Source organism: Felis catus, chromosome C2, assembly GCF_018350175.1.
Source record: "Felis catus isolate Fca126 chromosome C2, F.catus_Fca126_mat1.0, whole genome shotgun sequence".
NCBI classification, from domain to species: domain Eukaryota; kingdom Metazoa; phylum Chordata; class Mammalia; order Carnivora; family Felidae; genus Felis; species Felis catus.
In genome coordinates, this window is record NC_058376.1 from 12,815,482 (window position 1) to 12,836,165 (window position 20,684).

At 52.3% G+C, this 20,684-nt stretch overlaps 1 protein-coding gene across 4 annotated transcripts in view; it reads left to right on the forward strand.

Annotated features, from left to right (window-relative positions):
- Window positions 1–20,684, forward strand: part of URB1 (URB1 ribosome biogenesis homolog) — an 81,768-nt gene that overhangs the window by 29,902 nt on the left and 31,182 nt on the right. For all 4 annotated transcript variants that reach the window (XM_019839441.3, XM_011285748.4, XM_045036685.1 and 1 more), the window contains exons 15-28: window positions 2,020–2,139; window positions 3,571–3,687; window positions 4,150–4,288; window positions 5,068–5,238; window positions 6,264–6,457; window positions 8,292–8,510; window positions 9,278–9,457; window positions 11,115–11,970; window positions 12,775–12,976; window positions 13,655–13,841; window positions 16,402–16,460; window positions 18,738–18,931; window positions 19,945–20,055; window positions 20,439–20,502. In XM_019839441.3, coding sequence (XP_019695000.3) covers window positions 2,020–2,139; window positions 3,571–3,687; window positions 4,150–4,288; window positions 5,068–5,238; window positions 6,264–6,457; window positions 8,292–8,510; window positions 9,278–9,457; window positions 11,115–11,970; window positions 12,775–12,976; window positions 13,655–13,841; window positions 16,402–16,460; window positions 18,738–18,931; window positions 19,945–20,055; window positions 20,439–20,502 — 2,813 coding nt within the window. The remainder of the gene's footprint in view (window positions 1–2,019; window positions 2,140–3,570; window positions 3,688–4,149; window positions 4,289–5,067; window positions 5,239–6,263; window positions 6,458–8,291; window positions 8,511–9,277; window positions 9,458–11,114; window positions 11,971–12,774; window positions 12,977–13,654; window positions 13,842–16,401; window positions 16,461–18,737; window positions 18,932–19,944; window positions 20,056–20,438; window positions 20,503–20,684) is intronic.

A 20,684-nucleotide genomic window follows, 5' to 3' on the forward strand; every position in this document is an offset into this window, starting at 1 on the left:
ACAGTTGGTTATACAGAAGACGTGCACGGTTCCCCTCTTAGACGCATCTAGAGCAGGGGCCAGGTTCTGATTCATGAACCAGGAGGCCTGTGAGTCTGTTTGCTTTCGCAAAATAGGATGTTGAGTGTGTTCTTACTGAAACAATATTGTTGGTGGGTATTGGGAGGGGTTTTGTTTTGTTTTGTTTGTTTTACCTTGATGACTTTATATTTTGTTTGTCATTTTAAAACCTTTTCGGAAATAGATACGTTTTGAAATACAAAATAACTCCTCTTCCTTTGTCCTCATCCTGGAAGAACTTAAGACAGAGATGGAAATAGATACCAAGCCGGGAGAGGATCGAGGCTGGTGCAAAAACCAGTAAAGATTGCTGGAATTTTTTTCTGCCTGTCATAATGTCTTCTAGGACCTTCTGGAGAATATAATGCTGACTCATAAAGGCAACTCAGGCTGCAGCAGACACTTACCTGTGTGTTTAGGCACAGGACGCTCTATCATTTCTATCCAAGGAGGAAAAATAACCAGGCAAAATTAAGCATTTTCTAAGTGTGTTTCTTAGTAGCTCTGATGGTAATTTTTTTTCAGCGATTTAGGTCTTATTTAAAATTTTATGGAACCACGTGCCTGGGTGGCTCAGTCGGTTAAGTGTCTGACTTCAGCTCAGGTTATGATCTCACAGTTTGTGGGTTCAAGCCCCATACGGGGCTCTGTGCTGACAGCTCAGAGCCTGGAGCCAGCTTCGGATTCTGTGTCTCCCTCTCTGTCTCTGCCCTTCCCCCACTCATTCTCTCTCTCTTCTTCTCTCTCTCTCTCTCTCTCTCTCTCTCTGAAAACTAAATTAAAAAAAAGTTTTTTTGGGGGGCGCCTGGGTGGCTTGGTCGGTTGAGTGTCCGGCTTCGGCTCAGGTCATGATCTCATGGTCCGTGAGTTCGAGCCCCACGTCGGGCTCTGTGCTGACAGCTCAGAGCCTGGAGCCTGTTTCGGATTCTGTGTCTCCCTCTCTCTCTGCCCCTCCCCTGTTCATGCTCTGTCTCTCTCTGTCTCAAAAATAAATAAACGTTAAAAAAAAATTTTTTTTTTTAAAAAGTTTTTTTGAAATTTTATAGAACCAGTAGCATGGAAACGTATGTAGGTATTTTTACATGGCACATTTCCAGAAAAGCGTGAGAATGTGGGAGCACTGGCATCTGTGCACGTTCCCCCAGGTCCTCTCCTGAGGTTCACCTGCGTCGTAGTTGAGGGTTGACACGTGTGCCCTGTGCATCCGCGCCTTTACCACCACTTAAAGAGGCAGCCGGGACACAGAGTAGTACGGACACCCTTGCAGTGTGCTGGCCCTAACTGGAGGATCCAGGGTTGGCCATGGGCAGTGTTGCCCACGGCCCTGCTCTCAACCTCTGCACCCACCACGAGGCCATTGCCACAGACCCCAGAGAGATGACCAGCCCGGGGAGCCATTGAGTTTTTTACCGCAGCTGAACAGGGCCAGTGGGATCCTGGTGATTCATTTGGGAAGTGAACAGAGGGAGGCCTCTGAACTTTGAAAGAACTGGTATAAAAAAGATTAATTTATATTCTGTGCCCCACCTTCTGCTTATAAGATGAAGTCTGCTGGGCTTTATGAACACCAGCACTTCCCATGTTCAGGGTCACCCTCATTGCCAGGGGCTGCAGGGACGCCAGCCAAACACAGCCTCGGTGGCATTTGGGCGGGGGATCTGGAGCTCCATGAACTCTGAGACGTAAGTTCAAAGCTCACAAGCCTTTGTGAGAAGCTAAATTACGTATAAGGGATCGACTCTGTCGGCACCCGCATCTTGCTGAAATGCAGCAAATACAATTACCCAGCTGCTGTTGGGGCTTTGGTTGAGCACCTGGCCTCTGAGCCTCCTCGTGTAAAATCCCAGCCGTGTTGCCGAGTTGTGGTTAAAACGAGATAAGAGGCCTGGAGCCATACTGGGCTCCGTGTGTATCCGTGACCTGTGTAATGTTTATCATCTGTTACTGTTCAAACTCCAGGAAGGCCCAGAGGCAGAAATTATTGGAGGAGAACGATCTGTGTTTTACTTGCTGATGAAAATGTTCGTGACCAGTAGCCATCTACAGCTCAAGTCATCCACCAAACTTCTGATCACAAAGGTGAACGTTCCCTACCCATTCCTAGTTCTGGGAAGCGTTTTCACAGTCTTCATTACAGAAGGTGCTTAGTAGACAGCTGTCGAATTCAGGAAGCGTCAGGGCTTCTGTAAATTTAAAGCTCGGAGGTTTTAAGGCAGTTTTAATTTATCATGTCTAAACTTAGCTACGTTCCCGAGGCAGCACGGTGAAGTGGAGAACATGGGCTCTGAAGTCTTGTTCCTGGATTTGAGTCCCGGTCCTACTTCTTCCTGGATGGCATTAGGCAGATGACCCAACCTCTCTGAACGTTGTTTTCCCAGGTGAATGGGAAGGATGAAATAGTAGGGTCGCAAAGGAGGGCGCACGTGAGATCAAGCAGTAGATCAGGCCTGGCACATGGTAGGCTCAGTAACGTGTCCGGTTTCCAGCCCTCCGGGGACCTGTTGAATGGGCGGTGCCTTTCCGCACCTGTCCAGACTCCGCCTTCTCCAGGGGCTCAGCCTTTCTGACCTCCTTCGTCACCCGCAGCACAGGTATCCTCACAGTCGCTGGAAGGGAACGGGGAGTTGGGCTGTTAGCTTCTCTTTCTCACACACGATCCTCACTTTATAGGGCTACTGCCCCCCGGTCTGGACATCACCGTAGGAAATCTCGTTTCTGCCACCCAGCAAATGTCTTGGGTGCTACAGATGCAACAGACTGCACGTTCATTGTTTTGGGGGGGGGGGGGTGCAGAGATTTTATCTTTGCAGCATTGATATAACCGCCTCACCTGAGCTGCTTGAAGAGCATGAACATCTCAGCCTTGACCTTTACAAGCTGCCGTCTCCCTGTAGGCGTGCACTTGACCCAGGCCTGATTTCGTGGCCGTTTAGTGCATGTAGGTGGCCTTGGCACAGTCGGGTCACTCTTCGGTACGCTGTTGGGGCTCGTGCCGTGGGAGTCTGTGCCACCAGGCCATTTGGGGACATCATTTAATGGTGTTGGCTCAAGGTCCTGCCTCTTAACACCTTCCATTCTCTTAGAAACACCGCTGCTTCTTGTCCCGGGTCTGAGGCTCGGGGGGCCGCACTGAGGTGACGTGACATGACTGGTTTGTTACCTTGGAGAACGGAGGGCCGAGTCATGCTCGTTTACCTGGTTGTGAAAATCCAGCTATAAAAATCAGCCTCTGAAGCAGCAGCTGGGTTTTGGGTTTTTTTTAAATCTTTTTATTATTTAGGAGTTGAAGGAAAGGAGTAAGCAGCAAGACCAAGGACTATGTGGTCTTTGATAGAGCTCAGAATGGTCTCTTTTCCTCGTTTCCCTCAAGTCTGGGAGCGCTGTTGTGAAAGAGTGGCTTTTGGAGTAAAACTGCAGATGAGACTTTGACCCCCCCTGTGCTGTGCTGCTTTGTCTCCACGGGGCGCTGGCTCCGCCCTGACGCCCTGCCCCGGGTCTGCTTCCCGACAGATTCTTCGGGACACGGGGGTGTTTGAGCACACCTGGAAGGAGCTGGAGCTGTGGCTGGAGCACTTACATGACACCGTGGACGAGAAGAGAGAAACCGTGATTCAGTTCTTGGAACGCGTAAGCACCTATTTCCAGTGTGAAGGAGCCTGTTAGTAAACGTGCCATGTGGTCTTTAGCGTGACGAAGGCATTTTTGGTGCACCGGTGCCAGGAGCCTTGTGTTTCTGGCTTCCTTCCTAATTCCTACTGGGATGTCAGAATTTGCTCAGTTTTAGAATCTGTAAAATGGGCCTCTATTACTGTGTACCATGTAATTTCCTTTTGGGGATTTGTTTTTGCACCAAGAGAATAGAGGTGTGCTTAGACTAATATTCAAAGCAGTGGTTTAAACCAAAAGGAAATTTTTTTTAATTCTGTAAAAAAAGTTAAGAAACTTTGCAGAAAAATTGTTCTTATTGGGGACTATTAACATTTTAGCTTTTCCCTTTGTATTACTGGTGACTTTTTTTTGGCTTTTTTTTTTTTTTCCATTTCATTTGTGACCACCTAAGTGTTTTCTGCTTGGCTCTTCAACACCCAGGTTTTACTGACGTTGGTGGCGAATCCCTATTCCTACACAGACAAAGCATCTGACTTTGTCCAGGAAGCCAGCACACTGCAGGCCGCGGGGACGAAGCAGGAGGCTGATGATGTCAGCATTCCGGTCTCCCACATCGATGGTAGGCGCCACTGCCTCTTTGCTCCTCGGGCTTCTGAAGCTCCAGCCGCCGTGGCAGATCAGTGATGAAAATGAGAATTGCGTTAATGTCTTACGCCAAGTGCAGGTGTCCGTTTCTTTGAGTTAAAGATCAGCCTACTCCGGAAATGAAAATTGCTTTCTTTGCTCATCCAAGGGGGAGTAGGCATAGAGCCTATTTGCTGGGTTATTTTTGTTTGTGTAGTGTTCACTCTGTGCCAGGTGCTGATCCTAGCTCTTTACAGATCTAACTCCTGGAACCACATGAGCCGCCCTAAGCGGCAGATGTCATCATCCTCATTTTATACAGTGATAATGCAGCCGAGGCCCAGAAAGATTAGGGAATTAACTCAAGCTCACACAGCTAGTACATAGCAGACTCAGGATTTGAAATCCAGACCCGGGCTCTGGTCTGTGCTGCAGCCCCTGACCCTATTTTGCTTCTCCGATTTTGACTCGTTCACCTGAATATCCAGTTAAGGTTTTGGGGCTTCTTAGGGTCACTTGAGGAAACTTCAGATTATTATCACACGAGCTAAACATCCTGTGTTTCGTCTGGCAGAGATCTTAAGATTTGATAGATGATGTCCTTGTGTGTTTAGAATCAAACTTCATATTAAATCTTTTCCCCCAGAGATGTTTGGCTTTTATGCTTCCTTTTTTTCTCAGACATTCCCTTATGTATCCCTTCCTGTGGAGCTCTTTGCAGTGGGGTCCTTTGGTGTCTCTGGCCTTAGTTGGACCGTCCTTTTTCTGTCTCAGATGTTCTTGACATGGTGGACGTCCTGGTGGAGGACAGCGAAGGCTTAGATGAGGAAATTGGATTCTTACTGAACGAAGACATGATCCTGCTCACGTTCCCCTTCAGTGCGGTGGTCCCTGCGGCCCTGGAAGCCAGGAATAAGTTGCTCCTTGGGACGGAAAGTGAAACAGGTACCCGTGTATAGTTGGGATATTCTGGGTGCATCCAGCTGGGTCTTTGTGGAGTAGGAGGTGTGATTCCAGAGGCTCTGGGAATAATTGCTGAGAACCCAAGGTAACAAGGTTCAGACCCACTGAGTGATAGCCACCTGGCCTTTAGAGCTAAGCATGTTGGGATAAGAATCTAGAGGCTAGTGGACTTCTGGGAAATTGGCCATTTAAGGGATAAGTCCATAATAATGCATTTTTTGTATGGCTGCACAGACACCTGTTGTAACACTGATGTTTTCTCTTCAAAGTTTATTCTTGCCCCCACCATGCTAGGGTGGGAGTCCTTCATACTTGTTGGAAGTTACTGGAACTTAGAGCCAAGGAAATAACTCATAGATCACAACGGTGTAATTAGTCAGGGTTGCTCAGGCTTTGCTGCGGTAACAAATAAGGCCCAACTTACAGTGGTTTAATGGGCAAAGGTCTCTCTTTGGACCTTGTCATAGTTCAGTACAGGTGTGGTTGCTCTCTTGGGTGACTGTCCTCAAGGAGGCAGCTCAGGGGTCCAGGCCACTCCCATCTTGTAGCTGCACCATCTCAACATACGGCTTCCAAGGTCACTGTGGAAGAGGAAGACGGAGCGCGCAGTCAAGCAGAAGCTGTTCTGGCCAGGCCTGGAAGTGGCTGAATCAGCCACGTGGTCCCAGCCTGACCACAGGGGGAAGCCCGTGGGCCAAGGGCCAAGAGATGGATTAGTGAGCACCAAGCAAGTCTTGGCCCCAGATGGCTTTTGTGTCACTTCTTCTGTGCCTGGGTCTCCACTCCCAGGCCTTGGGAACTGAAGCCTGACTGTGCGTCACATGTTTAGTGAAACGGAGCCTGGTGTGCCGTGCGGTGATAGCATCTGCCCTCCAGTGTGTTTGCGTGACCCCTTGTGGAATTGGCGCGTGTTTTTCTGGATCTTGAATACCTGTGGGAGTTGGTGTTATCGACGGGTCTCGGAAGGGTCCCGGCGAGCCACCCACACAAGTCTCATTTCTTTGCAGGAGAGAGCATTGTGGCTTATATGACGGCGGTGCTGACAGACCTCCTCCACACCCAGAGGGACCCGCTGGCTCTGTGTCTGCTGCTTCAGGCTTATGACAAGTTGGAGCCTCCGGTGCCACCCTGCTGCCACCAACTCTCTCGGTTCCACACGTACTACAGCCGCTGGATCCCAGAGCCAGTCCGCGAGGCCTTGGTGAGCCACGGCGTGACCGCCCCCATGGAAACCCGGCCTTTCCTTGGAAAACCCCACAACAGCTTCCGTGGGCCGCACCTGCTGTGCCCCAACGGCGTAGTCTTACCGCTGTGCAGCCTGCAGGGAGAAACCTGTTAGCCTTGTGCTTTCCCCGGGCGGGAGAGGAAGCCCCGTGGCCTCACTGCTGCTTAGCTGGTGTGACGGGGGCACAGATGGCTCAGTGGTGCAGCAGAATTGCAGTTTCTGCTGGCTGCGGGATTGCCTAGTCACCGTGCCAGCTTTGGGGCGGGAGGGAGGTTGCTTTTTCTGGTCTCCTCACCGAGTGATGTGGCGTGCCTGGGTCCTAGCCTCCTTTAGCGGGCCTCAGCCTGCCCCTGGGCTCCGCATGCTCCGCTGTGCGAGGGGGCCGCTGGTGGCCCCTGGCAGTCTCCAGTCTGTGAAGACTGGGAAAATGGAAGCAAAGAAAGAATGTTCTTTGCGTGGGGGCTACATACCTGTAACAGGGTCCGGCTCATCTGGCTCCAGCACCAGAGTATTTACAAATGTTGGGGGCTGGGGGTGGGAGAGGTTAACTTTGTGGTGTGCCTTTTGTGTATTCATTCACAAGTGTCAGCTGTTTGTGAAAAAGCAGGTGGCTGGGGACCTCTTTGTCTTGTGATAACTTGTGGCAGACGCTTTTGTTGAGGGCACATTTCCCGTTCGTCAGGGCCTGGTACCAAGGGTACTACGTGTAATTCAAGGCATTTAATCCTTACGGCACCTCTGGGAGGAAGGTTAGGACCTGCTGTGCTGGTTACACATATGGGGAACCTGAGGCATAGCCATTCCACCACTAGGCAGCAGTGGTGGGGGGGGGGGGGTGGTCAGGATTCGGCTCAGGCAGTCCGCCCCAGCAGTCCGCCCCAGCACCACGCCCTGCCCGGCCGCTGCTGCCTTCCCCTGCAGGCTCGGCTGTGGTTCAGAATTGGATGTAGCCGTTCAGAGCTTAGCAGGTCAGTGCTGTGTCTCACGGGTACTCGAAGGAAGGTGTCCACTCTCTGGTGGGTAGGTCACAGCGGTGCTTCTCACCCTGGAGGGGACGTCAGTCCCCTGGCGGCTTGTTCAGACATGGTCACTGAGCCCCACCCCGAGTGGGTTTGGCTAAGCGTGGGCCTGGAGATTGGCCTTTCTCACCCGGTCCCTGGCGACCCTGCTGATTGGTCCAGGGACCCCACCCGGAGACCTGCTGTGTCTCCAGGCCTTGTGACCTGGTTTTGTTGGCTTCAGAAAGTGGAGTGTTTGTGGAGATACGGTAATAAAAGGCACGTGGGGTCAGTAAAGAAGGCAGTTTGGCGGTTATTGTAGAAGAAATTAACAACTTCAGTTTGAGGTAGAGTTCCAGAAATTTCTTTTCATTCTGTCCACGGTCTTGTTTTTCTCCCAACAAGATAGTCCGACCGAGGCTCCTGGCAAGGGCCTTTGGAAGACAAAGAGCTTGCTGAGCTGGCTCCTTTACAGGATTGGCAGTGATTAGTCACAGTGACTCCTCAGAGTCAAGTGAGCGCCCCTCATGGCTCCAGCCTGCGGCGTCTGTTCTCGGTGTGTGAGCACCTTCCTGATCCAGTGCCTTCGTGTTCACGCACTCTGGGAACGGATGTGTGACTGAAAACGTTGGGCTTAACTTCTTCCTTAAATAAAATGCCGGGCAGTCACATATTTTTTAGTTTGAGGACACAATTGTGAAACGTCCCCTTGTCATGAACGCCACCCTGTACCTTTTTTAGCAGACTGTGCACCCTGTTCATCTGTGGTGGTTTTTCTTTCCTTCTGTCCGGGCTTTTGCTGCCTTCCCAAGCCCTTTCAGACGCCGGGCAGTCTCGCCCCCCAGGGTCCTCCGGCCTCCTCCTTCTCCGCCCTGTTGCAGACGGCCTACGAGAGCGAGGGCGCGCTCCTGGACGAGCAGGTTCAGGCGCGGCTGCGGGCCGCCCTCCCGCACCTCCCGATGCACCAGGTCCTGCGCTCGGCGAAGCACCTGCTGCTCTACATCAGGAGCACCGTGGAGACCTTCGGCCAGGTGAGCGCTGCTCCCCCCACCCCGGGGCCCACAGCCCCTACGTGCTCCCACGTCTCTGCCTGCAGGGTGGCCGCCTCTCATTTGAGTCCAGACCCAGCGACCGTGTCGATAGAGTATTGGAGTCTCACTGTCACCCCATTGCACACAAGGGGACTTTTAGTGATGTGACACACGCAGGGCCACGGAGGTTCCTCCCCGCCCCCGCCGCTTCCCCACAGCTGGGAGCCTGAGCTGCTGATTCACCGCCGCTCTGTGCCGGGCTGCACCCCCTCCCGGAGCAGACGTGCAGAGGCGGCTGCGGCACCCGTTTTCTGTGGGCCTCACTTGCAGATTCCGGACCTTCAGCAGGCGCAGACAGCATGGCCGACCTCTGTTGCTGGGGCAGCTGTCAGTTGGGCCAAGGCCCCTCCACCGCAGACTGGACCGGTGTGGCCAGATGCTGTCTCTCTCAGAAGCGTTAGTTTAGTAGTTCGTTGGTGAGCTTTCTGTCTCCAGTGTGGTTTACAGAGTTTTAGTTGGCGTTTTCCTCATCTTGGTCAAAATAAACCCGGTTCTTTCATGAAGGTTGAGGGCGCACATCTTCCTGAGAAAGGACCTTGAGGTTGTTGGGGTTTTGTAAGGACCGGCCGCGCTGGCCTGCCTCCCTCCTCAGTCCTTGTTTCTGGGAACACGGCACCTTCTGGTCGTGGAGGGACTCGGTCACTGTCGCGTGACTGGGAGCCCTTCCCTGGCCTGAGCTCTCGTGTGTGTGGCTCTCATCCTCACAGCTGGGCCGAAGCGCAGGGCCCCCCGTCCTGCAGCTCCTCCTGGACCTCCTCAGGCGCCTGGTCGTCCACTGTGCGCAGCTGGACGCGCAGAACCAGCAGAAATGCGAGGCCGCCCAGGCCGAATCCGACCTCTTTTTGGACGTGGAGTCCGTGGCCTCGCTGGAGCTGGCCAGTGACAAGGTACCGCTGCCCTCCTTCCGTGGGTCTCCTTCCTGTTAGCCTTCTCCTGTAGAGTCTCGGACCCTGGCTTTCCCTCTGCTTCTGGCCCTAGACAAGTACGTGTTCATCGCAGGTAAACGAGGAAATGCAGCGTAGAGGAGATGCTGCAAGCCATCCGTGACCCTCACACCCACAGATGAGCATGGTGCCATTGGGCGTTTCTCTTTCCAGTCGGTTCCCTGCTCCCACTCGCCCTCCCTGCAACTTGTTTCCCCTCTCCTTACACCGGGAGACGTGAACATCTTGAGAAACCCAGGAGGAATGTTTTTCTTTTGAACAGTTGCAGCCTGGGTCGAATAAAGGCTGGGCAGTGGGTGCGGCTCGTCCCAGCAAATACACGCTGGGAACTTGCAGCTCGGAGAAGGGGCCTTTGTCCTGCTGTTAACCTTGTGTGGCCTCTGTGGGGCTGGGGCCAGGGTGAACCCTTCTCTCTCAGTCTGCATCTCACCTGCAAACATGTTCGTCATCTCACAGTCTAACGACGGCCTCCTTCCTTTGATCTCCAGGTTGACTTCCCGGGAGGTGGCTGGGGCGGCAGGACCACCTATGAGCCGTTTGACAGGGGCAGGGCGGTGCTAACATGAAATCACGCTTTTCTGTTTTTTTTGTGTTGTTTTTTTTTTAAGTTTATTTTATTTTTGAGACAGGGAGAGACAGCATGAACGGGGGAGGGTCAGAGAGAGAGGGAGACACAGAATCTGAAACAGGCTCCAGGCCGAGCTGTCAGTACAGAGCCTGACGCGGGGCTCGAATTCACGAACTGTGAGATCATGACCTGAGCCGAAATCGGATGCTTAACCGACTGAGCCACCCAGGCGCCCCACGCTTTTCTGTTTTTAACGGGCGCAGCTCTGTTGGAAGTTGTGATGGATTCCTCTTTCCTTCCTTGACGAGTGAAGGAGGAAGGACAGCGTCTTCCCATCCTCGGAGACTGTTGTTGGGACTTTGTTGGCTAGGAACCCTGTTCCGCGAGGCTGCTTACAAAGATCATTCCCTAACCGGCCAGGCTGCTCACTGCTTTGTGCTCGGTGGTTTAAACCCAGTGCTGGGTCCGAGCGAGTTCCCCAGGGGTCACTCAAGGCTCAGCCTCCTGGAACGTGACCTTTAGTTCCAGACCGTGGTCTTGCAGCTGTGTCCCCATGTGCTGTTCCAGGCGCGGGGTCTCTCCCAAACCGTGATCACACTGCTCCGGTTGACGGGAGATCCCCACGTCCCCCCCAGTCAGATTGATGCTGGAGGGCAGGGCTGCTGAGCGGAGTCCAGATGACTGGCCTTCATCGCATTTCAGCTTTCCCACACAGCCCATCCCCTGTCCAGAGGGACTGGAGAGCAGTTTTACTGTGCAGTAAATTCACTCAAGCTGAACTCCTCAGACACGTGCTGGTGTGGGTGGGGCCCCCGCCGAGTCACGGTCGAGCCGTCACCGTCGCCCCGGGGAGGGGGTGTGCTGTAGTCGGGTTACAGCTGTGATGGGCTCAGATTGGGGCCCCCCCGAGAAGGGCATCAGAACTCAGGCCGGGGGATGGGGTGGCTTAGGAATGCTCCTCCCTGCCCTCCATCCTACTCCCCGCTGGCCCTGGGCCGCGAGTGAGGTCTGTGCCTTGTTGCCGTATTTCAGACGCTGGAGGAGGTGCTGGTGGCCATCCTCAGACATCCCACGCTGGAGGGCTGGTACCTGGCCCTGGAGCGACGGGCCCTCCCTCCGCACGCCCTCAGCCCCATCCTCGTGAAGCTCCTGGCGGCCCAGCTCAGTGCGGGGGTCCTGCGGCTGCTGCTGGCGAGCGCCCCGATCCTCCGGAGCATCCGTCAGCTGGGCCTCCTGGCCGGGTACTCGGAGGCCATCACCCGGAGCGTGTTGAACGAGCTGCAGAATAGGAGGGCCGGCCGGGCCACGTCTCGGGCAGAGACCCTCCCGCAGCTGGAGGCCCTGCAGGAGCTGCATCCGTACATGGAGGGTGCCCAGCTCCGTGAGGTCACCCTGGCTTTGCTGAGCCTGCCCGAGGCCCAGCTGGTGGCCCCGGGAGCCCTGAAGTCCCCCGGGAAGGAGAGACACCTGAACGCTCTCGGCAAGACGCTGGTCCAGCTGTTGACCCGCAGCCCCCAGGATCAGCTGCAGAGCAGCGAGCTCCTTTGGGCCTCTGAGTTTGTGAAAGGCCTGGGGGCTTTGCTCCCCACGTTGGCCGTGGACGAGCTGGACGCCGTGTTTCTCCACACTCTACAGAGAGAGCCCGTGCTGGTCCCCGTGGTCGGGGTCGACGTGCTGGACTACTGCCTGGCCCGGCGGACGCAGGCGGCCCTCAGCACCGCCGCCCTACTCGTGCGGCTGAGCTCCACCCACCTGCTGCGGTTTGAGCTGTGGTGCGGGCGGCCCGGCTCGGGACTCTGCCTCCAGGAAGGCCTCGATGACTTCCTCCCCCTCGTCCACGTGTACCTCCGGTGCAGGACGTGGGGACGCTTCACACGCCCGGCGGGAGGTACGGGAACCGGTGACGTCGGGCAGCTGGAGGCATTAAGTCCGAGGATGGGGAGGTGGGAGCCGCAGGTCCGTTGCTGCGCCTGGAACGTCCACGTTTAGGCTGTGGTGTAGTTCTGTTGCTCCTTCAGCCGCTGACTGACCCGCCTCTGGACACTGAGAAAGCAGGGAGATTTTCACTCGCCACCCCTCCCCTGTCTGGGCCTGTGGCTTGAGGTGCCGCCCCCACGCTCCTGCCCACCCTGAGCTCCCCACAGGAAGGGGGCAGGGGTGGGTCAAGGAGGGAGCCGCACCGGGGCCAGAGGAGGCGTTCGGGATGGCCGTCCTCGTCCCACCCCGTTGTCCCCCCCACAAAGCGTCCATGAGTTTACCCGGAGTCCGGGCAGCTTGGGCTCAGCCTTTTCGCTCCACCCGTAGAGTTTCAGGCGAGTCAGCGGTTCTTGGTGCACCGCTGCTCACGTGCCTCTCCAGCTCCCGTGTCCTTGAGGCACGAACCCCGAGCGAGTTCAGGGCTTTGGTGCTCACGCGCTCGTTACCAGCATCGAGCCAGGCGCTGTGCTCGGGACCTAGCGTCAGAGCGTCGACTGACCAGGTGACCCGTGTGTTGTGCTGGTCAGCGTCTAACCTGCCGGCCCTTGCGTTTGCCACTTTGCACGGCATCAGCACTCCCACCCTGGCCGCATCATGGTGCGAGTGTGACCTCTCCCCGTCACAAGATGCCTCAGGGTTAGCCACGGGCTCTGTGAGCCGCTGCACGCTAACTCCAGCACAGCGTGGTGTGACTGTCCTTTTTGTCTCTGCCTAGTGTCCTCTGCTGTCATTCCCGTCTTGAGGAAAGCTCTGTGGAGGCAGCTACAGACCAGGCTTCTCAGTGCGGATGGGCCCCCAGGGTCTGGGCTGCATCACGAGGTCCTGGCCCAGCTGGTCCCGTTTGCAAGAGCCAAAGACCTTGGTATCCTCATGGACCGTTTGCCTAGCCTGCTTCAGACCCCAGGCAGGCACGAGAGGTATGAAGGCTTAGATTGTCTGACGGCCGTTCCTCTCCCCGCTTCACCTTTCCCTGTAGTTTTTAGATAAACTAGTGAGAAATTGCTTCCCTGCTCGTTCGGGGAGAAGGCACTTCCTACAGGAAGTCTGCCTCCAGCCATCCTGCCTGGAGGGAGCGCATCTCCATAAGCGGATGGTTGGTTCTGATTCCCTGAGAGCGGCGGTTCTTATCTAGGGCTGATTTTGCCACCTCCAGAGGACCGTTGCCAACATCTGACATTTTTTTATCATCGTGATGTGAGTGAGGGGTAGTTGCTTCCGGCATCTAGAGGGTGGAGGCCAGGGGTGCTGCTAAATACCTTACGCACAGGACGGTCCCGTCTTCTCCCCCACGAGAAAGAATAATCTGGCTCAGGATGTCAGTAGTGCTGACTTGGAGATAGTCTCATTTTGGCGAAGCCCGGACAATGTTATCTTTTTTTCTGGTGCACTAATATTGTTTCTCCTAATTGTAAAAATGCTGGTCCCTCTGTGACGCCGGAGCAAGGAGGCAGGGGCGGCTGTGATTCCTGTCTTCGGGTGTTGTAGGGGCAGGGGACTCGGGGCACCAGTCCCAGGTGCCCAGTGTAATGGTGGTAACACTTAAGCTGGAGGGATTTAGGCCATCCCTCTGACTTTGTGCCTTTTGTCTGCTGCAGCTGGAGCGTGGCCGACTCTGTGTCTGCAGCCCTGGACGGGTCGGCAGAAGAGCTGCGTGCCTGGAGAAGGACTCTGTTGGCGTCCTGTGTGAAATGGCTGCTCGTGTCTTTCAGTGGCGACCAGCAAGGCCAGGACGGCACCCAGGATCAGGAGAGGCAGATGCTGCTGAGATTTAGTGAGCTGTTGGTAGGCGTCTTTCCTCTTCTTAGGGACCCTGGCTACGTTTTTAAGGGAAGGAGTGAAATAGACCAAGGTGGACAGACGGACCCCAGGCTAGGTGGCTTGAATGGAAACTAGAGGGAGACGATCCGGGCCGGGCCGTGTCTGGGAGGCAGAGCGGCAGGTGACAGGCAGACCCTGAAACGGTGGGCCTCCTTGTACCAGCCACGGATGTTGGATCTTTTCAGGCACTTTTTTGCTTCTACTGAGATGGTCGTGTGGTCTTATTTTTCGTTTACTCTGTTAAGATGACTTTCATAAATTGATTTCAGTCATTAACCCAACTTTACCAGGATATACGTATATGGTTCTAACGTATTATGGCTTTTCCATATTGCTGGATTTGACATACTCATGTTTTATTAACAATTTTTTCGTGCATGTTGGGTATTTGTAATTTTATCTTCTAGCAGTGTCTTTCTTTGGTTTTAGGAACAGGTAACACAGCTCTCAGAATGAGTTGGGAAGAATTTCAGTGGGCATAAAAATCTAGATTTTATATATTTTTTAGGCTTTTTGAAAGAGTGGCTTTAGTGTTTTCTGGTATGCATAGGTTTTGATAAGAAATCTGTCATTCTTTGTTCCCTCCACTTTAGAATTTTTTTTTATTAGGATTTTTTTTTTTTTTTAAAGCAATTTGATCATGGTGCACCTTAGTGTAGTTTTCTTTAAGATTTTTATGCTTGAGGTTCATGGAGCTTCTTGGCTCTGTGAGCCCAGGGCTATCATAAAATTTGGAAATATTCAGCTCTTATTTTTGGCCTTTATTCCCTCCTGTTGAAGTGTACTTTTTAAAAAAAATTATTTTTTGGTACAGAAATAATATCCTGAAGCGAAGGCATTATTTCTCAATGCATGATGTCAAATTGTGTTAAAACTCCTAGAGTCTGTGACTAGTGTTAAAACCCTGCACCCAAAATTTAAAAAGTAATCCTCAGGAAAATAACCCCAAGTGACAGTTGTGTGATAAATGTTTATAGGTCATAGATCAAGCAGTGTGCTTATGTTGTATTAAGAGATCTTGCAACCTGTGTTTCAGTCTTAATTCATTGTTACAGGTTTATGCATTCGAGGCTCACAGGAGCCCAAATATGGCAGTGCAAGGAGGGAGGAAGGGACATCCCTGATATCTAGAGAGAGCTGAGCGTAGAGGAGGGTGCTGGGCTCCCCCACCACAGGTGACAGTGGACCCTCCTGGGCGGCCCCATGGTCAGCCCCCCACCCAGCAGGCCGGCTTGATAGCCGATGAAGATTTGTGTTCTTCAGGCATGCCTTCTTCCTCCCCCACCTTTCTTTCTCTCTTCTTTTTCCCTCTTTAATAGATGTAACGTTTTTAGAATGGTTTCACGTTCACAGCAGTGTTAAGCAGCCAGTACAGAGTTCCCCTGTGTTCCCTGCCCCTAGGCACACACAGCCTGCCCCACTGTCAGCACGCCTCACCAGCCCCCCCTTTTAAAAAACAATTTTTTTTTAACGTTTCTTTGTTTTTGAGAGAGTGCGAGCTGGGGACGGGCAGAGAGAGAGGGAGACACAGAATCCAAAGCAGGCTCCAGCTCCAGGCTGTCAGCACAGAGCCAGATGTGGGCTCTCATGAACCGTGAGATCATGACCTGAGCCAAAAGTGGGTGCTTAACCGACCGAGCCACCCAGACCAGCCCTTTTTGTTCTTGTTTTTTTTTTAACTGAGGAATAATTTTCATGTTGGGAAATACAGGGTCTTAAGTAGAGTTTAATGTTGACAAACGTACCTACGATTGTGCCCACACTCCTGCCGAAGATTTTCATCATCCCAGAAAGTTCCTTCCCTTGAGAGCATGCACCCCTCTGATTTAACACTGTGCCGTATTTGGAGATGTTCTCTACGTTAGTGACTGCGGACCTGCATTGGCTCGACTAGCGGTACAAAGGTCTCCCCTGCAGATACGTGCTGTCTTGTGTTTAAGGAGCCATGTGTGGCCGGACCTGTGTGTGGTGCCGTCATCTAGTACCTTCTGAAATGGAGGACAAAGGGAAAAATAACACGACTGTTAAGAAATTTTTTTCTACTCGTTTCATGATCATAGACAAGTAGCTCTTGACAGAACTACTAGCAGAAATAATAAAACAATTAAAAAAATTAAAGTCAGAAGCAACCACATGCTTTTGTAGATTGCTTGGGTGTATTCCATATTTGCCGAATGACTCTAATTTAAGTTCCGTATTCTTTATTTTAAGTTAATTGAAGGGGTGCGTGGGTGGCTCAGTCAGTTAAGCGTCTGACTCGTTTCAGCTCATGTCATGATCTCGTCATAAGTTCAAGCCCTGCGTCGGGCTTTGCACTGACAACACGGAGCCTGCTTGGGATTCTCTCTGCCTCTCTCTCTCTCTCTCTCTCTCTCTGCCCCCCCCCACCCTCACTTTCATACGTGTGTGCACTTGCACGTGCGTGCTCTCTCTCCCTCTTTCAAAATAAACTTAAAAAACATATATGTAAACAAAAACGAAAGGACAGTCTCCCCTGTATATCTCTTGCTTGTTTTATTCACAGAATTTCCTTAATGAAGTGGATCCTGGAGATTGGCAGAAATTTGTGAAGATTGGACTCAAGTAAGATGATTTCATTTTCTCGGTGCGATCCGGTAAGGATGTGAGTGCACACCGCAGGGCCAGCCTGGGAGCTTGTTGGCACCGTGTCTGTGACAGAACAGGCCCTGTTCCGTTGGCAGAGATAACGAGGTGTACTGTGGAGAGGCTGAAAGCTTTGCCCGTTGACGTGGAGTCTGCTTCTGTAGATGATGAGAGAAGTGGCCTTGAACAAATGAAATCCTCAGGGCACCTGGGTGGCTCAGCCGGTTAAGCGTCAGACTTTGGCTCAGGTCAAGATCTCACGGTCCAGTTCGTGAGTTTGAGCGCCATGTCGGGCTCTGTGCTGACAGCTCAGAGCCCGGAGCCTGCTTCGGATTCTGTGTCATCCTCTCTCTCTCTGCCTCACTCCCACTGGCTCTTTGTCTTCCTCTAAAATAAAGTAAACATTAAAAAAAATTTTTTTTTGGGGTGCCTGGGTGGCGCAGTCGGTTAAGCGTCCGACTTCAGCCAGGTCACGATCTCGCGGTCCGTGAGTTCGAGCCCCGCGTCGGGCTCTGGGCTGATGGCTCGGAGCCTGGAGCCTGTTTCCGATTCTGTGTCTCCCTCTCTCTCTGCCCCTCCCCCGTTCATGCTCTGTCTCTTTCTGTCCCAAAAATAAATAAACGTTGGAATAGTTTGTTTAAAAAAAAAAAAAAAATTTTTTTTTAAATGAAATGTTTTTTTAGAAACCAGAAATGTGCAGAGGATAACACAGCAGCACCCGGATTTAATAAGTACCGACCACTTCCTGTATTTGTCCCGATTTATTCTCTTCCCTCCCCCGAGAGCGTACTTCTGAGGTCATGGCCGTGACGGTTTTGGTACTTTGGTTGCACGCCGGCAGGTCTCTAAACAGTAATGGTATTACTTAGTTTGCTTAGCGTTCTGTACACGTTCACGTTGTGTGTCCTTTGTCTCTTAGGCACCCGAGTGTTTTTGAGTTACCCTTGCTGCTACACAGAGTCCTAAGCCCATTTGCTTATACTGCGGGGTGGGGTACAGAATTCTGTCTTAAGACCACACCACAGTCGATGTAGCCAGTCCCCGGCTGGCGGACGTCTTCCTCCCTCCCTCCCTCCCATTCCTGCCCCGAAGGATGCCTTTCTTAGTGCCCTGTGCCGGCTTGTCTCAGGGTGGGGCACTCACTGTCTGTTAGTGTGGGCACAACTTCAGTTTCACCAGAATTTTAACGTGCTCTCCAAAGTTTCTGAGCCACCCTAGCGTGGTGTTTCCTCACATCCTCACTAGCACTTGATATGGTCAGACTCTAGTTGTTAGCAAGCGGATGACCATGAAACAGTGTTTTGTTGTACCTGTAATTTTCATTTCCCTGGTTATTCACCAACTTGGAGCAGAGGAAAATACAATACCTGAGAGGAGAGAAAGATGTGAAGGTGGGTTACAGGTTAATGAGAGCCATGGCTTACCATCACAACATGGTGACATTTTGTTCAGTCTTCAGATAATTTGTATTTCTAGAATGCCCACTATGTGCTAAGTGATTCTCAACATCATTCACATATGACTAAAAAGCTGCCCTTTTTTAGAGCACGATGCTTTCATTCCTTCAGGGGGTTCTGAGGGATTTAAAACAGAGAGGGCCTCTGAGCCACTGGACGGGCATATTGAATAGCTGGAAGGACGGAAGGAACAGGGGGAGGCTGACCTGGCACGGTGGGCTGGGCAGCGAGCGTCATCTCTATTCAGGGTTGGCTGTTCCTGGGTCTCCTGACTTTTGAACTAAACAGGAAGTTCGTGTGGTGTTTGTGCTATCAGGAAAATAAATGCACCCCATGCCTGATTCACAAGTACCCCCTGTGATGGGTGGGTTGCTGGGGGTGGGGGGTGATAAAGCAAGTGTAATGGAGTGACAGCAGTAGAATCGAGATGGGGATATGGATGTGCAGCGTAGACTTCTCATCTTTGTGGTGTGTTAGAGATTTTTAAAAAAATGTTTTAACGTTTGTTCATTTTTGAGAGAGAGACAGAGCAGGAGAAGGGGAGGGGCAGAGAGAGAGGGAGACACAGAATGACAAGCAGGCTCCAGGCTCTGAGCTGTCAGCACAGAGCCCGACGTGGGGCTCAAAGCCACAAACTGTGAGATCATGACCTGAGCCGAAGTTGGATGCTTAACCGACTGAGCCACCCAGGCGCCCCTAGAGATGTTTCTTAATAAAACATCAAAAGTTTTTTCTTGTCTCTTGTGAAATGAAACTCCCCTTTATGAAGCTTTTTCCCCCTTTGATTCTTGCCTCCTAGATTTCGGTATCAGGACCACATGTTTTTAAAGGCCCTCCATGCTGCCATACAACGCCTGTACCTTCCGGAAAACTCCGTGTGCACGCAGCTCACCCAGCTTCCGGCGATCCACATGATGCTCACGCAGCATTCTCTGTTTTTGCCGACTCTACTCAAGTCTGAAGAAGAGGAAAACCCAGACAGTCAAGTAAAAGGTGACTCCTCACCCCACCCTCTCATCTCACATAGATTTTATTTCCTAATTTCGTGGAGCTCGCTGTGCACCAGAGTTTAGCACCTGTGTGTTTCCGGAGCTGAGGAGCATTACCCAAATGGCATTAGGCTATTTTGTTTCTATCAAATCCAAGCTAAAGCAGTGTTCCCTCTGACTTCGGGTCAAGCAGCAAGCACAGACCTTTCTTCAAAGTCTTTTATTACAGAAGTCACGTATAAGGTCTTACTGCCGTATCGCAGGCCGATGTTATAATCTGGGAAGTAGGGGAAGTTAGATGGGTGTCTGCCCTGGGAGGAATTGTTTGCTTGTGTGAGATGCTTTCATGAAAAGATTGAAACTTTCATTGAGGGTGAGGGGTTCGAACGTCCCTGTTAACAGTTCCCTGCCAGGAAGGTCTCTGAAAGCCCAGGTTCTGAAGCTTTGCCCCTAGTTCGGGGGCATTTATTTTAGCCCCTGTGACCCTGAGTTTCGTGTAGGCTGTGGGAGAGGTCAGACAAGATGGTCTGAAGGGCTCTGTCCTCTTGAAGCCACGCTCTGCTTAGAGACAACATGCCCAACCGGGAGAAATCACCGTGGGGTCGGTCTGTAATAAACTGCTAAGCTGACGAAACCATCACCCAGGTTACTGGTGTGGGTAGTAGGGAAAGCAGAAAGGCCCCACCCTTTAGTTAGGCAGGAGGAGGGATGTGTTAGAGACTTTGCTAGTGTAACCATGGAGGAAAGTGCTTAGGTTTTAAAATCTTTGGTGGGATGGGGAGTGAAGAGGGTGATGGCGGCTTGTCAAAGACCTGGGAAGAGAGACCATTGTGAAGACGTGTTTTTTATCTTAAAAAAAAGCAAAAGATGATCGAGGCACAGTCCAAAGACCAGTATTGTTCAGAGGAGGATATCACTGAATCACTGAAATGTTCCCTGAAATGCTTCCTCCTCTGCTTTTATTCTGTGTGCACATGCCCCCGCACTGTTGTGCATTTCAGTGTTCTTTTCTTCCAGAAGCGCTGGTGGATCTGATGTCAGCGGTGGTAAAGCTGTGTCCCTCTGTCTGTGAAAGCAGTCACTTTTCAGTGCTCCTTGGGGCCTATGGCGCCACTCTCAGTGTCCTGGGTAAGGGTGTGAGGAGCGGGTGGTACGGCCAGAGAGTGTGTGGGGACCGGGCGATATGATCGTGCGGTGTGTGGGACCAGGTAGGGAGTGTGTGAGGGGACCAGGCAGGCGATATGACCAGGGAGTGTGTGGGGACTGGGCCATGTGACAACGAGTGTGAGGTTTCCAGGGAGTGAGAGGGGACCAGGTGGTGTGACCAGAGTGTGTGGGGACCAGGCCATGTGACCAGGGAGTGTGAGGGGACAGGACAGGTGGTATAACCAGGGAGAATAAGGGCACCAGGCCATATGAGCAGGGAGTGCGTGGGGACCAGGCAGTGTTCTAAAGTGGAAGGCGCATGTGAGGGTTTCAGTTTTCTAAATGGACTTTGATTCGACTTCTAGACCAGAAGATTCTGCTTCTCCTCCGGGCATATGAACAGAACGACCTCAGCCTTGTGAACTTCAGGTGAGCATTGGGCCTGGGGGTGTGAGCAGCAGGCTTTGAAGGGGCCACCCCAAAACTGGGGCTCGTTGCGCACAGCAGGCTCCGCGGATCTTCTCTCATGTGTTTTTTTTTTTTTTTTAATTTTTTTAATGTTTATTCATATTTTTTGAAAGAGACCCAGCACAAGCAGGGGTGGGGCGGAG